This window comes from Capra hircus, chromosome 15 (genome assembly GCF_001704415.2).
Source record: "Capra hircus breed San Clemente chromosome 15, ASM170441v1, whole genome shotgun sequence".
Lineage (NCBI taxonomy): Eukaryota > Metazoa > Chordata > Mammalia > Artiodactyla > Bovidae > Capra > Capra hircus.
Window position 1 is genome coordinate 28,497,034 of NC_030822.1, and position 16,982 is coordinate 28,514,015.

The 16,982-nt window shown below is 49.8% G+C and overlaps 1 protein-coding gene across 5 annotated transcripts in view; it reads left to right on the forward strand.

Annotated features, from left to right (window-relative positions):
• ARRB1 (arrestin beta 1) overlaps positions 1–16,982 on the forward strand; it is a 78,196-nt gene that overhangs the window by 35,221 nt on the left and 25,993 nt on the right. For 3 of the 5 annotated variants that reach the window (XM_018059340.1, XM_018059341.1, XM_018059339.1), the window contains exon 2: positions 16,066–16,096. In XM_018059340.1, coding sequence (XP_017914829.1) covers positions 16,066–16,096 — 31 coding nt within the window. Of the gene's footprint in view, positions 1–2,336; positions 2,357–12,967; positions 13,204–16,065; positions 16,097–16,982 lie in introns of those variants that run through there. The other 2 variants (XM_013969748.2, XM_005689984.3) reach the window with 2 other exon arrangements.

The following is a 16,982-nucleotide window of genomic DNA, read 5'->3' on the forward strand; positions in this document are numbered from 1 at the left end:
ACCCAGAAGTGTTGTTACTCTATTTTTACTTCCTCATATATCAAGTAGATGGTTTGAACTGCTTCTATTTCTTATTTCTGCTCTGTGACTTTGAGAAAGTAATTTAATTTCTCTGTGTTTCATCATATATAGAGTGGGGAGTGAGAGTACCTACCTTACAGGGTGCTTGTGAGGATTAAATGAGTTAAATATAATATTTAGAATAGCACCTGACCAGGTGGGTCAGTGGTAAAAAAAAATCTGCCTGTAATGCAGGAGACGTGGGTTTGATCCCTGGTTGGGGAAGATCCCCTGGGGAGGGAAATGGCAATCCACTCCAGTATTGCCTGGGAAATCATGGGGTTGCAGAAGTTATTTAGTTGCTAAGTCAGCCACGACTTAGCAACTAAATAACAATAACAATATGTTATATTGAAAATACTTACTACTATTTCTTTATAAGAAAATATACCCAGATACAGTTACTAAATCCAGTCAGGTTGCTTTTCAGCCAATACTCTTCAGCTAACAGTCACTAAGTACTGGCTGGTCCTGGGCTTGTCTGGGTCTTGATCTTGGGGCTCAGCTGCTCCTGGCTCTGCCCAGGGACTTGGGCTTCCTGTTCAGTTTCTGCCTTTTGCTTCTAGCCCCCAGGGCTCCGGGTGAGGCTGAGCTCATAAAAAGTGTCGGCAAAGCACTTTGTGGATCGATGCTAACTAATAGCAGCTCCCTGGAGCTGGCACATGTAGGGAAGATGATCACAGAGGCAACTTGCACTAGGCTCAGGGGCGGCCCTTGGGGAAGGGCAGTGATATCCATCCCTCCTCCCTGTTGCCTCCTGCCACTTTAGCCAGCAGTGGGTGCCGACAGAGTTTGGAAATGGATGGGGAGTGTTAGTGGCCACATAGGGAAAAGATTTGCCCGTTTCATGGCAGAGTCAGGAGCATAGATCCATCCAGCCCACACATCTGGTCACTTCCACCCAGATCTGGGGCCACGGCCTGTCTTGGGCATCCTCTTGTCAAGGCTCTCCCAGTCGGCTCCATCACCATCTCTCAAGAAGTCAACATTCCTGACTGAAACAGACAGATGCTGACCTTTGCCCAGACACACGGCTGTCTTGAGGATGGCAGAACGATTTCCTTTCAGTCATGGGCATGAATGGGAAGTTGGCATGGGGTCTTGTGCAAGAGAAGATGTGGGCGAGACTTCCCCCAATTCTGCCTTAGGGGGAAGTCCTTCTCTGTGTCTCAGACTGAAATGAAGTCTGTTTTGAAAACTGCTGAGGAGGCAGCAGACAGGGCGTTCTCTGCCCTCTGGGGTTTATAGTCAGATGGAGGAGGCATGGTCTTATTCAGGAGAGGCACCAGTCTGATGGAGGGCGGGGCTGGTGGGGAGGTGAATGTGGCTTCTGTTTCCTGGGACTTCTTATCTTACCGAAGGGACGTAGCCCTTTTGCCTTCCAGCAGCACCTTGTCTGAGGGTGGAGGCATTAACTTTGTCTGCAGGGGCCTCCTATCTGATGGAGGAGTCGGGGCTACTTTCTTCTCCAGGGAACTCTTATCTGATAGAGGAGATAAGACCTCTGTCCTCAGGAAGGCCCCTTGTCTCTCTGATGGGGGAGGTTCATCTTGTTCTCTCACTCAAGAAGCCCCATTTGACGGCTTCTGCCTTTGCTCCCTGCCTTCCTGGCCTGATTCATGGGGAGCCCTGGTCGACAGGCAAGAGCCACAGAGAGAGCTGGGCAGAATACTGGGCTAGGCTGCTGTGGGGCAGGGAAGAAGGGGGTGCTTCAGAGGGGCTCCCCTAGCAAGTACAGGTGACAAGCAGTTCCCTTGGTGACTCTACCCACCCGCCACTTCAGCTGCCACCGGAGGCTTCCCATGTGACAGTCTGATGGAAGGAGGTGGCTAGCTGTGATGAGTACTCACTGGGGGTAAGCGGGCACCCTCCTCCCGGCTGGAAAGCAAAACTCGAGGGTCACTCGGGAGCCCCTGTCTGCCTGCAGGCTAAACTGCTGGGGTGGGAAGGGCCTGGGAGACTCTCACCTTCTGCCTGTCTGTGGGCCGGCTGAGCGCTCTGAGCCCAGAGACATCCGCCCTCCAAGACCTGAGAAGCCCAGAGAAGAGGAAACAGGACGCGTATCAGGAACGCCTTTTCCTTTTCTTTGTACCTAACCCACTCACTCGGGGCTGGGGAGAGCCGATCCTGGATCCTGCTGGGCCTGCTCTGGCCTGCTGCGGCCGCCTGCAGCCCCCCGCGCTGGGTCTTCCACAACCTCCCTCCTCCCCACACAGCCCCCAGCCTGCCTCAGCTTCTGCTCCTGGGCTGGTCCCTTAATTCCACCGAGACTCAGGGCTCTCTTCTGTAAAATGGGGTAAGACTTCCTATCTGCCTCATGAGGAAGTTTGTTTTGTCGTCTCTTTATAGAATTTACATAGTGCATTCCCTTATCTCTGGGATTCACCTTGAGCACTTCCTGTGTGCTGACCTCTGGGGTGGGCGGGGACAGTGTAGGCGAGGAACAGGTGTGGGCAGACAGGAAGTCTGTTTGGGACTTGTCTGAGGAATCTGGGGACATTGGAGTACGCATGTCCCAAGGCTAGTGGCTGTGGGGTCAGAGCGGGTCTGGCTGGAGACGGAGGTTTGGCTTAACAGCATCTGGTGGCACTAAAGTGGCCGGGTGGGTAGAGTCACCAAGGGAACTGCTTGTCATGGGTCCTGGGAGGGGGCGGAGGCCAGGCCCCAGAGGCTGCAGCAGAGAGCTCGGTACAGGGCTGGGAAGGGCGACCGCTCAGCCAGGGCTCCAGTGGCCAAGAGAGACGGGCCTGGGATGGAGTCACTGCATGGTGCTCGTGGCGGGTGTCGAGAACTTTGCTTTGGCAGGCGTCGAGACCTTTGCTTTGGCAGGCTAGGTGTAGGGGTCTGTGGGAAAGACGGGCCTCTGGATGAGGAGGCAGTAATTACTGCAGAGGTGCTAGACATCAAAGAAGGTGGTCAGTCAGATTGGGCATCCTCTTTTCTTTTTGGCCTCACGGTGAGGTATGCGGGATCTTTGTTTCCTGACCAGGGATCGAACCCACGGCCTCTACGGTGGCAGTGTGGAGTCTTAACCGCTGGATCGCCGTGAAAGTTCCAGCTTGGCCTTCTCTCATTCTCATGGTTTCAGTTAGTCCCCTGCTGGCTAGAGGGCTGCCAGGGGAGCACTTGTGTTTTTGTGTGGTGCGTATGTGCTTTATGTTGCGAGAGCTGTAGATGACGTGTGTATGGGGCGGGTGGTGCCTGTGTGCACGTGGAGTGTGCTTAGTATTGGTGTGTGTGGGATGTACATGTGGTATGAGGTGTGAAGCATGCATGGTGTGTGTGTGGTGCAGGTGTGCATGGCGTGTGTGCATAATGTGGTGTGCTTTACATAGGTGTGTTGTCTGTAGATGTGTGTGGGGTATGTGTGTCTTTGTGTGTGTGTGGTGGGCATAGTGTGTGTGGTGTGTGTGTGTGTGTGTGGTGTGTAGAGTTTGTCCATATGGCCACATTCAGATCCTTGTTCCGCAGTGCATATGGGAGGCTGGTGCTGAGTCATCTGCTTGGGCTGAAAACTCAGAAGCGTCCACCAGACCTGTGGATTTCCCTTCTCTACTCAGGTCGCCCCCAGCGGTGCACTGGTAACAACTGGCCGTCCAGAAAAAGGGGGGGTGAGGGGGGTTTATAGCGTTTGCCAGTTTCTGTGGTGTAGATTCTCCCACCAAGGACTTCACCCTACTAATGTGATGTCACTGAACATGGAGTTGGGAAGAGATGCACAGTGGGACTCTATAGTAAAATTCAGTGAAATAACAGATAGTAAGTGGTAAGTTCTGAGTATGTCTTCCCTTGATTTTTAAAATATTTTTCATATTTATTTATTGTTTTTGGCTGCACTGGGTCTCTGTTGCTGGGCAAGTGCTTCCTCTAGTTACGGCGAGCAGGGGCTCCTCTTTGTTGTGGTGGCTTCTCTTGTTGCCAAGCACAGGCTGTGGGCACTGGGGCTGCAGTAGTTGCAGCTCCTGGGCCGTAGAGCACAGGCTCAGTAGCTCTGGCCCCTGGGCTTCATTGCCCCATGGCATGTGGGATCTTCCCAGACCAGGGGTGGAACCCGTGTCCCCTGCGTTGGCAGGCAGATTCTTAACCACCGGACCACCAAGGAAGCCTCCCCCTCTCTGTTTTTAATATAGTTTATTTAATTGTAATCTTGGTTCAGGCTGTCTCGCCATCAGCACGGTTAACATTTGGCCTTGAGGTTCTTTGTTGGGGGCAGGGAGGGGGCTGGGCTTCATTGCATGCACAGCATCCCTAACCTCCACCCGCTAGACACCAGTAGCACCCCTCCCCCAAGTCATGACCATCCAGATGTCTCCAGGCACAGCCATATGTCCCCTGGGGGAGCAAATTTAACCCAGTGGACAGTTATATAAACCCCAGTAGACAGCCATTGGCAGTGGCTGTGTTTAACAACTAGATGACAGAATTCCTACAAGTGTGACAGTTGGCTCTGAATGAGCCTGTACCAGCCAGTTTCAGCACATCCTGACCGTTGTGTCTGGCTAAATGTAAGGCCTAGGTTTTTCTCTCCGCAATTCTTTCTCTGGAAAGAGCCGCTACCCTAAGCTGTAGCTGTCAGTCTGGACAGAGGGCTCTCTGACTGCGGAGGGCTCTCAGCCCCTGACTGGTCCCCAGAGTGGTTGATGAAGCGTTGGAGATCCACCACTGTGCTGAATTGTTCTGATGCTCCATGAAATGTGAGAATGGTGAGGAAAGTAATACTTCTGAATCAATATTTAGTTTTAATATAATATGCTCTTTCCCAAAAGTTTATATGTTCAAATTGGAAAAACAAGCAAACAGACAAACAACTCTGTCCCCCCAAAAGCCTGAAGCAAATAAAATTTTGGATAAAGTCCTCCCACAGGGAAGATCATGGCTGCTGCATGTCTGGGGCCGCCCTGCATGGAATGTGCTCCTGTTAAGGTCGCGCACACCCATGTCTCATTCTGGTGGCCAGGCTGTCCACCTCTGATTCGCCTCTAGGCTCAGGTACTGCTTTTACCCATCTTCAAGCTCAGCAGTTGGCTTTTGTTTATTTGTTTATTCATTCATTTAAAATATTTACTCAGCACCAATTATATACCAAGGAAGATGATGGAGAAAGGGGTTTCTGCTCTCTGGAGTTTGTCAGTATATCAGCTCCATGCTGTCCACTGGGGAGCGGAGATGTGCAGGCTTGTGTGGGTGCTGAGGGGACACGGACAGAGTGGAGGAGGGGAAGGGAGACTGTGTGTGTGTGTGTGTGTGTGTGTGTGTGTGTGTGTGTGTGTGTGTGTGTGTGTAGGACGGCGGTTGTGTGCCTGGAGTGTGTGTGTGCATGTGTGTGTGTGTGTGTGTGTGTGTGTGTAGGAAGGCGGTTGTGTGCCTGAAGCCGAGCTGGGCACACCATACACTGAATCATCCCACTCCCCTGCTGTGCTTCTAACAGAGGGTTCTGTTTCTTGGTGGAGGATCTCTCTGTCTCTCCCCCTGCTCCAGAGTGTAGATGCCCTGGAGACAGGACACAGGGGCCTATATCTCCTGGAGGTAAGAACAGTGTCAGGCTCAAAGATTGGAAAAACAAAAAGAATCAAAAAGCAAGGAGGGGAGTAGCCAAGATAAGTGGCAAGAGGGAAGGAGGAAGGGGTCAGGGCAAGGCCACTTTAAGCTGAAGCAGTCAGGGAAGGCTTCTTGGATGAGGTGGTATTTAGCAGGAAGGATGGGAGGGACTGCAGTGGGGGAACCGGTGGAAAGGCTGTTGCGGAGAGAGGGAATAGCAGGGTGTGTCCCTGGAGATTTCTGGAATGTGAGGGTCTAAACTAGGAAAAGAATATCATAAACTGCTGTTTTCTATCTGAGACAGGAAGGGAGACAGCCAACTAAAAAATCTTCTCTCTCTCCAATGGAGGTAACATAACCATCCTGACCCACCTAAGGGACATCTGGGCAAGAACTCTCCACTGGGCTCTGGAGGGAAGGCAGAGTGATAATAACAATAGTTATCACCGTACCAACGACATCTGCTTTCCTTTATCATTCCCTACTAGGTCCCAAGGCTTTGTATACGCCTTCACCTGTGGGGTAGACATCAACCCCATTTTCCAGACAACTGAAAGCATGCTTCAGAGAGGAAGCGAAAGTCAAGGTCACACAGGACCCAGGCGGGGTCTGCTTGCTTCAGCGTCCGCACTGTTTCCTCTGCCAGCACCCTTCCCTTCCTGCCTCTCGACCCCCGAGAAGGCGGGACAGCATTCAGATGTGGTCTGTGGGCTCTCTGGGATCGAGCTGTCGGCCTGCTTGGTGAAATTTTTATTAGCCTTTGATTTTCAGACCTCTGGTTTTATGGGTTACTAGAAAATGGGCCAGGCTTCTTTTAGAAGCTTACCCCCCAACCCCACCTCCGTGGCCACCTGGTGGCTCTTCTTCTCCCTCACTCTGCAGCTCCTGAAAGTATTCACAAATACGGATCATGGCTAGAAAAGTGGACACATGAATGTGGGCAGGAGGCTGAAGCAATAGCTGTGTGCCTCGGAGCCTGTGAGAAGTCTGAAGTCCTGGAGCTCGACTTGGCCAGACCCCCATCCACTGCCCCTCATCCCTCGGGCCTGTGCCCAGAGAACCAGCAGCCTGGGGCTCTCCTCCTGGTCTTCGACTCTGGGCACACCAGTCTCTCTGGGCCTTAGTCTCCTGGCCTGGATGCAAGATTCTTCTCACCCTTGGGCTTCAGTTTCTCCATCTGGGAAATAAAGCGGGCTGCACGCTCCCCAAATCTGTGAAACAGGGGTGACCTTTCCTATCTTCCTGCCTCCTGCCCCTCTCCTGGGCTGTCCTGAGAAGCAGGTGCACTGATGGTGGATAAACAGGAAGGCAGTGTTCCGAAGCAGGGAGGGCTGTTCAGTCCTGGAAGAGCAGAGCAGCCTGTACACAAATAACCCCACTACCAGGGAGAGTGTGATAAGGGCCCTAGAAACCTCTTTGCTGCCACAGCCACCTGCTCCTCACACCTCCCTGCTCCCTGATGGCTGTTCTCACACCCAGGAAAGTGGGTCAGAATGTAGGGCGGGTGTACCTGAGGGTGAACGCCCCCTTGCAGGCCCCCACCCTGCCCAGCTGACCATGACTGCCATCAGGGGCAGGGATAGGGAAAGGGGTGGGGTTATGGCATCTCTGCGTCCAAGAGACAGCCCCAGCCATTCTCCTCCCCACTAGGTGTCTATGGCTCTTATTGCTTTCTGGATATGGTCTGAGTTCCTTAGTCTGGCATCCGAGACCCTGCACACCTAGCCCAGGGCCTGGGGTCTGGAGATGCTCTGTGACTAGCAGGGAGGGGAGTGGACCCTTCTCAGGCCCATACTCCTCCTTGGTACCCTTCCTAGGCACTTGGGATGTACTTCAGATTGCCCACTATCTCCCAAACACTGAGTGGACTCAGCTGCCCTCCCCAGGCCTCCACGAGCAGTGCCATCACCTCTTCCATACCTGTGTGTGTTCTTGAAGATCCCCCTCATTGATACTGCCTTCCTCGAAGCCTTTCCTGGTCCCCCAGACAGAACCACACAATCCCATCTATAGCGTAGTATTGTGAGTGGTGAAAAGTGTCATCTCTGGAGTGAGACTGCCTGGGTTTCAGTATCTAGCTGTGCCCCTTACTAGCTCTGTGACCTTGAGTAAATGACTTAGACTCTCTGTGTCTCAGTTTCCTCATCTGAGAAATGGGATTATAACCATACCTTCTCAAATGTTGTTGGAAAAACAAGTGAGTTCATGTTTAAGACACACTTAGAGCAGTGACTGGCACCTGATTTCTCTCCTGGAAGAGATTTCTGTTGCTGATTGAGATTACTATCTGAAGTTTTCCCCACATTCACTGTACTCGTAGCATGAATTTTCGGATGCTCACAAAGGCTTGAATTGTTGCCAGTGCTCTCTCAATTCTCTGGCAGTGAATCCGCATTCGTGGATAATCTCCTTCGGATGAGTTTTCTGATGTTGTGTAAGACATGTTTGGCTAAATGATTTCCCGTAGGTGGCCCATTCATAGGGTTTCTCTCCTGTATGAGTTTTCTGGTACTGGCTTTGAGACTTCAAGCTATTTAGGGTTTCTGAATCTCAGGTTTCTCCTTTGAAAAATGGGAATGTTTAGATGGAATAATATCTTAATATGCTGAAGTTCTTAGCAAAGCACCTGGCTTACAGTGAAAGCTTAATGCATGGTGGCCGTTGTGGTTGATGGGTTTGTCTCACTTGGCTATACCACAGTTTTTTGTCAGCAGTGACCATGAATTATTCATCTTGGTGCCTGCAGAGCCTGGCAGTGGTAGGAGTGTGTGACTGTTTACTGGATAAGGGAATGATAAATGGAAGAGTCATTGGTCAGAGCTGAGCAGAGGCCCATTTGGGTGTATCAGTTATCTTCCTGGCTCACCCTGATGCTGGCTGAGACCCTGCCCCTGTGAAGTATTTTCTAAACCCAGTGCCTGTTGATCCTGACAGCCAAAGAGAAGCACAGATAGGAGAAATCTGTGGAGTCCACTCACCCTTGGCAAAGGATCCTTACCCATCTTTTGAAACTTTATTCATCCTCATTCGTGACTAATTCCCTCTTAGGGCATTCACTGGACAGCATTCCACCTGTATTTATTTACTGAGCACTTCCTGTGGCCCAGGCATCATGCTGTGCCCCCAGGGATCCAGTTGTTAGGGAAGCACAGGGCTAGTAAACAGACTTTTACAGTGTGTAAATGCTGCGATGGGGACGCACCGGGTGTGGGAGGCAGGGTACATCTAATCCCAGTTTAGGGAAGTCAGAGAAGGCTTCCTGGAGAAGGAGAACACTGAGGAGATGGCACGGTGCACAGTTGTAACAGCTGACACAGCAGGTCTGGGGAAGGGTCTGAGGAATCACAGAGACATGGACTCTGGATTGCAAAGTTGCAATATCAGAGATTCTAACATCCATTCAGAATGATAGGATCCGTATTTTCTCCACTTCACTTGCGATATTTTTTCATTAAGACTGGAGATGTATCTTGTTAGGGAAGCCGTGCATCTTTATGAAGTAATTGGTGCTCACTGTACAACATGGAAAAATAAGGAATATAAAGGAGTGAGTGGGTGGACGGATGGAATATCCTTTAACCCCTGTTAATATTTGGGCATATTTTCTTTCCTTATACTCATTTATTGGGTTTGTTTTTAAAACTGAGATATAACTTACATACCATAGTATTTGCAGTTTTAGTGGTTTTTAGTATTTTCACAAGGTTGTATAACCATCACCACTAATTCCAGAGTTTTCAGCACCCCAAAAAGAAACTCCTACCCATTGGCAATCACTTCCCATCCCACCTCCCACCAGCCTCTGGCAACCACCAAACTGCTTTCTGTCTCTGTGTAGTTGCCCGTTCTGGACATTTCAAATAAATGGGATCAAACAACATATGGCTTTCTGTGTCTGACTTCTTTCACTTAAAATATAATGTTGATCCTTTCAAGGTTCATCCATGTTGTAGCATGAATCAGTGCTTCATCCCTTCCTTTTTATGGTTGAATAATATTCCATTGAATATATATGCCACAGATAAAAAACACATTCAGCAGTTGGTGGCGTATGACTGTTATGCATAATGCCACTATGAACATTTTTGTGTGTGTGGACATCATTTTCAGTTCTCTTGAGTCTCTACCTAGGAATGGAATTGCTGGGTCATATGTTAGCTCAGTGTTGTTGAGTGGAACTGCCAGACTGTTTGCCACAGTGACTGCACCCCTTTGCTAACCACCAGCAAAGCGTGAGGGTTCCTATTTCTCCACATCCTTGATAACACAGGCTTATTGTCCTTTTTTTTTTAATTATTATGATAGGTCTCCTACTGGGTGTGAAATATCTCATTGTGGCTTTTTTGTTTGGCCACGCTTCATAGCTTGCGGGATCTGAGTTCCCTGACCAGGGATCCAACTGGGGTCCTTGACGGTGGAAACGCAGAATCCTAACCACTGGACCACCAGGGAATACCCTTGTTGTGGCTTCGATTTGCATTTCCCCAGTAACTAATCATCTTTTTATGTGCTTACTGGCCACTTGTATACCTTCTTTGAAGAAATGACTATTCAAACTCATTGCTTGATTTTAATCAAGGTATTCGCCTGTTTGTTGTTGAGTCATAATAGGATCTTTATATATCCTGGATACTAGACTCTTACTAGATACATGATTGGAAAATATTTGCTCCATTCTGTGGATTGTTTTTTCACTTTCTTGATAGTGACCTTTGAAACTCCAAAATTTTTAATTTTGATAAAGTTCAATTATCTACTTTTTTTTTAGTTGCCTGTGCTTTTGATGTCATGTCTAAGAGACCATTACCTTATCCAAGGTCATGTAGATTTATATATATGTGTTCTTCTAAGAGTTTTATAGCTTTTCCCTTTTCTCTCTTTCTTTCTTTTGCTGGGCCTCGCATCATGTGAGATCTTAGTTCCCCATTCAGGGACGGAACTGGTGTGAGGTTGTGGGGTTTATTTTTTTGCATATGGATATCCAGTTGTCCAGGAATCATTCATTGAAAAGACTATTTTATCTCCTTTGTCTTCTCTTTGTTCCCTTGTTAAAAATCAATTGACTGTAAATATATGGGCTTAATTCTGGACTCTCAATTTTGTTCCATTGATTTCTGTGTCTATCTTTATGCCAAGATCACACAGTCTTGGTTACTGTATCTTTGTAGTAAATTTTGAATTTGGAAGTCTGAGTCTTCCAACTTTGTTGGTTTTTTTTCCCCCCAAGATTGTCTTGGGACTTCCCTGGTGGTTCAGTAGTTAGGATTCTGCTCTTCCGCTGCGGGGGACACGGGCTGGATCCTTGGTCAGGGAACTAAGATCCACAATGCCTCAAGAAAACGCCAGAACAAAACAGATGAAAAAATAGGGCAAAGTGAGAGAGACACTCAAGCAAATAATTACAATAAAAATTATATTTAAAAAAGATTGTCTTCACTAATATATTTCCATATGAATTTTAGGATCAGCCTGTCAGTTAATGCAAAAAATCCAGCTGGAATTTTTATAGGTATTGCATTGAATTCATAGATAAGTTTGAGGAGTGTTGCCATCTTAACAACCTCCAGTCTTCTCCTTCTTTCTTTTGGATATTTATTGAGTATAAATTTGAGCTCATGCCAAACATATTGTTTTGATTGCTGATTTCTGCTTAATATTCTATCATAAGCATTTCCCCATGTTATGAAAGATGCAAGCATAATTTCAGTGCTATGCAATATCCCATTGTTTAGCTGTACTGTACAAAATGATAAACTCTTGAATGTTGGGTAATCTATCCAGGAAGGTACTTTGTTCTGGGTCCCTCATGATGCAGGCTTCTCCCTACAGGCACAAGTAGATATTTGGGAGGACTGGTAGCTCACAGAAAAGCAGCAGAATCAGAAAATAGGATCTAACAGGCTGCACAGACACTGATAGAGCATGTTTGTTTTCGGCATGCTTTTTAAACATTTAAAATTTTGTACCATGATATTCATTTTACATTGTAACTCAGTTCACCTGAAACAGAAATTTTACTAAATGATACTTAAATTTTTAAAAAATTAGGTGAAGCTGGTCTGCTGTAGTTACAAATAACCCCCAAACCTTAGTGGCTCAAGAAGTTTCTCTCATGCTGTCTGTCATTTAGCAGGAGAGCCCTGGAATTTAGTCTCTGAAGGCTTCCCCATCCAGATCATTGCTGGTTTCAATGACAGAGGAAAGAGGCCATGGTAGGCAGAAGAACCCCCCCACCGCCCACCCCGTCAACAATGTTTACATCCTAATCCTTGGAACCTTTGAATATGTTATATCATTTGGCAAAGGGGAATTATAGGTGCAGATGGAATTGAGTTTCCTAAAATCAGTGGATCTTAAAGTAGGGAGCTGCATGTATTCATGCAGTGGGTCTCTAAATGTGGAAGAGGGAGGCAGAAGAGGAGGTCAAAGTGATGCAATGTGATAAGAACCTAACCTGGTGTTGCTGGCTTTGAAGATGGAGGAAGAGGCCTTGAGACATGGAATGATGATGGAAAGGGCAAGAAAACACATTTACTCCTAGAGCTTCTGGAAAGGAATGCAGCCCTGCCAACACCTTGATTTTAACCTGTGCGTGCATGCTCAGTTGCTCAGTCATAGAGGAATACTGGAGGGGGTTGCCATTTCCTCCTCCAGGGGATCTTCCCCACCCAGGAGCCAAATCACCATCTCCTGCATTTCCTGCATTGGCAGGCAGATTTTGAATTTTTTTTAACCCCTGAACTACCTGGGAAGCCCCATGATTTTAACCTAGTGAACTTCTGAACTTAACACTGTAGGGTACTAAGGTTATGCTGTTGTAGGCCACTAAATTTGTGATAATTTATTGTAGCTTCCATAGAAAATGAATATAAACAGCATGGGGTCATCATGCACCAGCCCTTAAATACTTCTGGCTGGAAGTGACATATGGCATTTCTGTTCCTATTTCGTTGGCCAGAGCAAGCTGTATGGGCATATCTAACCTCACAAGAGAAATTTGATCCACACATATGCCCAGCCTTAGAAGGGATGGAATATTGGTAAATACAATAATATCTACTACTTGCCATCTGCACCTTATTCTTATATCTTCTATTTCATTCAACAACAGCAAAAGTGCTAGTGACAGTTCTATAAGTTGATTTCAGTGTCAACAAATGGATTGTGACCCCTGGTTTGAAACACATTGCTCTACCGACCCTACTCTGACCATGCCTGATGAGCTACATGACACACCCTTCACCTAGCTGATTGGCCCAGGCGTGGGACACGTGACCAAAACTGACCAATCAAATCCCTCTCCTGGGAATTTGGAATTGGGCCATTCAGCCAGTTAACAGTGGGAAGCAGATCAGAGGCAGAGTAGAAACAGGGTCAGAGTGAGAGCCACATGGAAGCCAAAATGATGGAGGGGCAGAAAAGCCCTGAGTAAGCAGAGAGAGTTGGTCCACAGAGACAATGGAGCAGCCGCAAGGAGAGCAGCGCAGGCAGGAGAACGTGCGTCTCCAGGGGGAAAGGTGGAGACAGAGAGGCGCTGCCTGAGGGGTGGATGGCTTCCCCGTTCCTGGCTCCAGCCCCCGCGCGTCCTGCCTGCATATCCTTCCCGTGAGGTTTTTTTCTTTACTGTCTCCTTTTCTTGAGTTCTGCGTGGTGGGTTTCTATTCCTTGTCTCCAGGGAGCCTTACTCAGCTAGAACGCTGCTGGCATTTCTTGTAGGAGACCCAGCTTTGGCTCTGAGGATCAGGCTTGCCGGGCACTGATGGGACTTGGGGATGAACCAAACCCAGGCATCCCACAGTCCCAAGTTTGCCTTTGGCTTCAGTCTTGCATATTTGTGTTTGTTCTTCCAAGTGGACAGGCAGAAGCCATCTGTGAGGTGCTGCACAGGTGGGGTCCTGGTTAGCTGGAAGCACCCCTACACGGGCCTTTTTCTCTGACAGCGTTGGGGTCAGGAAGCCAGTGGAGTTGTTTCAGGGATGGTTTGGCTGTGGGATAGAGTGGAAAGGACACAGGCTTTGGAGACAAGCAGCCATCATTCACCTGTTTGAGCCTTGGTTTTCTCATCTCTGAAATGGGATTGTGGAAGGATCCACAGCAGTGTTCTGGGGAAAATACTCAGAGAAATGACCATGACAAGGGTGTACAAGCCTAGAGGGCACGGCAGCTGCTGCTTTTGTTGCCTGAGGAAGCCATCAGCATCCTGCTCCCAGAGAGTGTGGCCTGGGACTGAGTTAGCAGTGGTACGTCCCCCAGTGCTGGGCCGGCCGGGCTTCCTGCCTTCACTCGCCTCCTTGCCCCTTACTCACTCTTTCATTGTGTCCCCCTCCTCCTGTCCTCAATTCCTCTCTTTTCTGTTATTCCTGATGCTGATGAAAACACCTGCTTTAGGAAAGCAGCGGGGTTGAACATAAAATTACCTATCTCCTTGTATACTGTCAGAAGGCAGCCAGGCAGAACTGGGTCTGAATCCTGACTTGTTAGCCCTTTGCTTGCTGTGTGCTTCTGGGAAAATTCCTTCATCTCTCTGAACCTTAAGTGTATCATCCGTAAAATGAGAATTACAATGCTCACTTCACAGTGCTGTAATGAGAAGTAATTAATTGGGCACTCAACTAATGCTAGTTCCCTCTTCTTTTAAGTGTTAATTCCTTCTTGCTTTCTTCTTACCCGCCTCCCTTCCCTGTTTCTCTATCACTCCTCCTAGCTGCCCCCTGCCCCCCCCCCCCCGCCTCTTGTCACCAGGGTGCCCCTAGTCCCTCTCAGGGGTCACTGGGATGGCTTCTCCTGACTCAGTTCTTTGTGGCCTCAGGCGTTTGTGGCCTCTCCTTTCCCTCTGACCCGGGGCTCCCGAGGGATGGACTGAGGCTTCTGGAAGCAGCAGGGATTTCGGTGGCATGTCACTTCCCTGGTCTCCTCTGCAGGTCCAGCCTTAGTTTGTGAGTTATTGGTTCGAATCGTGTCATCTGTATTTTTTTTTCTCACTTTGGTAGTTATTACGCCCCAGCTGACTGTGGCATCTTCACACTCCAAACAATGATAAATATTTCCGAGGAGGAGAAAACCCAGAACTCCTAGGGGAAGTGGGGGAGGGATATGCTAGGCTCCTATTTGCAAGCCAAGCTCAGACCCATCAGTGGCCCCTTGGGCCCCAGAAGTAAGGGGTGGTAGTGATGGGGGGCAGTGCTATGGAGGCAGCACAGAGCCACAACCTCAGTCTCCTTCTGGGAGGACTTGCTGACACTTTGGGCCTCACCCCGCCTCGCCCTGGAGGCCTGCTGGACCTCCTGCCCCTCTTAGTGGCCGCTTTGCGGCTCTGCCTGCTCTCTCTCTCCGTGACTCTCTCTTCCTCTCTTGCTTGCTTGTTTTACGGTCTCTCATTCCGTCTTTTACGGTCACACTCCAGGGCCAGCACCCCTTTCCTCTCCCTCCTTCCCTCCCTGCCCTCCTCTAACACCCTCTGTCTCTGCCTTTATTCCCTCCCCTCTCAACATTCCTCAGAGCAGTTCTGGGGCTGGATGATGGGGGACAGGCGAGGGACTCCCAGACCAGGCTCAGGGAGAGACCAGGAGGAGCTGCAGGGGACCACCTCTGCCTGACTCCGAGTCCTGTGCTCTGCTGTGCCATCCCAGGCACATCCCCTCCCTTCCTGGCTTCGTGCTTCAGTTGCTTCCTCCCCTAATTCATTCATTCGTATTCTCAACTAATATTTACTGGCTGCTGGCTTCCTGCCATTCATGAACACAGGTGTATCGAATACCTACCAGGTGTGCCATTCTAGGGGCTTGGGATGCAACAGAGGACGAGAGACAAAGACTCCTGCCCTTGTGGAGCTAATAGACGGGTACATGTAACCCCAGAGTCAGCTGTGCAGTGGGTTAGGGGGCGGTGAGTGCTGTGGGAAAAGGGCAAGTACAGCGAGAGCTCTGGCATTCCTGGGCAGGCGCAGGGTGAAGCTTCATCACATAAGGTGCGGGGCTGGGCCAGCGGATGCAGGCGGATCTGTGCAGGGAGAGCGTCCCAGGGAAAAGGGACTGACTGCTGAGGCAAGGAGTGCCTTGCTGTGTTGGAGGAAAGGCAAGCAGGCTTGTGGCTGGAGTGGACGGGAGGGGAGTGGGAGAGGTGATGCTGAGAGGTAAAGGAGGCGGGCAGACACATAAGGCTGTGCCTCTGCGTGAGCTGGGGTGGTCTGACCTGTCTTTGAAGACTCCCTCCACCTGCTGGGTGAGGAATAGACCAAGGGAGCTGTCAAGGGCGCCCAGGGGAGCTATGAAGGCTGGCGCGGTTTCTCAGAATGGTGGAGATGGGGAGACCCGATGGTGCTGGGCACTGTTCCGGCTCTCAGCGCTTGTATGGAGCCTGCAAGTCACTCCAGGCCCCTTGTTCTGGTCCTACTGAGAGATGCCCTGCAGGCACCTTCCCCCAGGGCAGAATATGCTAACCTGACCTTCCCACTCTTTCTCTCCCCAGGGTGTTCAAGAAGGCAAGCCCCAATGGAAAGGTGAGTCTGTGGCAGCCCCACCCCGGCTCCTCTCTGTCCCCCAAACTCTCCTTCTCTCTTGGGCATCTTTACTGCTGTGAAAGACTGGCACATCCTGTCTGAGGAGGAGACACAGCTCTGTCCTCCCTCAGCTACAGTAACAGGGATGCTCTCAGCAAACTGAGGGGGGCAGCTATAACCCCCCTGGACTTTACGGCACCCCTGCTCTGGTATGGGGAAACACAGCCTATCCCAGAGAGGCTGCCTTGCCTTGTGAGTGCAATAATTAGAGCCAGTGCCAAGGGCCTCAGGGAAACCTAGTCCTTTGGCATGAGCGGCCCCTGGAGCCTCTACTGAGCCCTATTATCTGGGGCAGCTCCCAGGGCCCACCCCACTCTCTTTCTTAACACAGCCCCAGGCCCTATCCTGATTTCCTCGCAGGTCAGCAAATGGGTATGACTGACATCATTCCATGTCAGGTCTGGGCTGAGCCTGTGGGAGTTGGAGTAGGGTGTACTGAGATAAAAATAAGGCACAGCCAGATGGGGAAGGCAGACATAGAAAACCTGATCAATATAAAGTGCAAGTGTGTGATAGAGGGGTGCGTGGGGGCTGCAGACCCAGCCTGGGTGGTCAGGGATGGTTTTCCTGAGGAGAGATGCACTCCCAGGCAAGGTAGGGAGGAAAAGAGCATGCGAGGCATGAAGATAAATCACAGGGCATCTGGGTGCCAAGCAGGAGCAGAGGGAGCAGGAGCTGAGGTGGGGGGCTGGCCGAGCTGGGTCCTGGAGCCTTGGAGTTGGGCTCAGAAGATTGGACTCCTGGCCCAGGCTGGCAGATGACATCATTGTGTGTGCTCACATCCCCCTTCTGTGCCTACAGCAGACATCACCAATCACTGGCCACC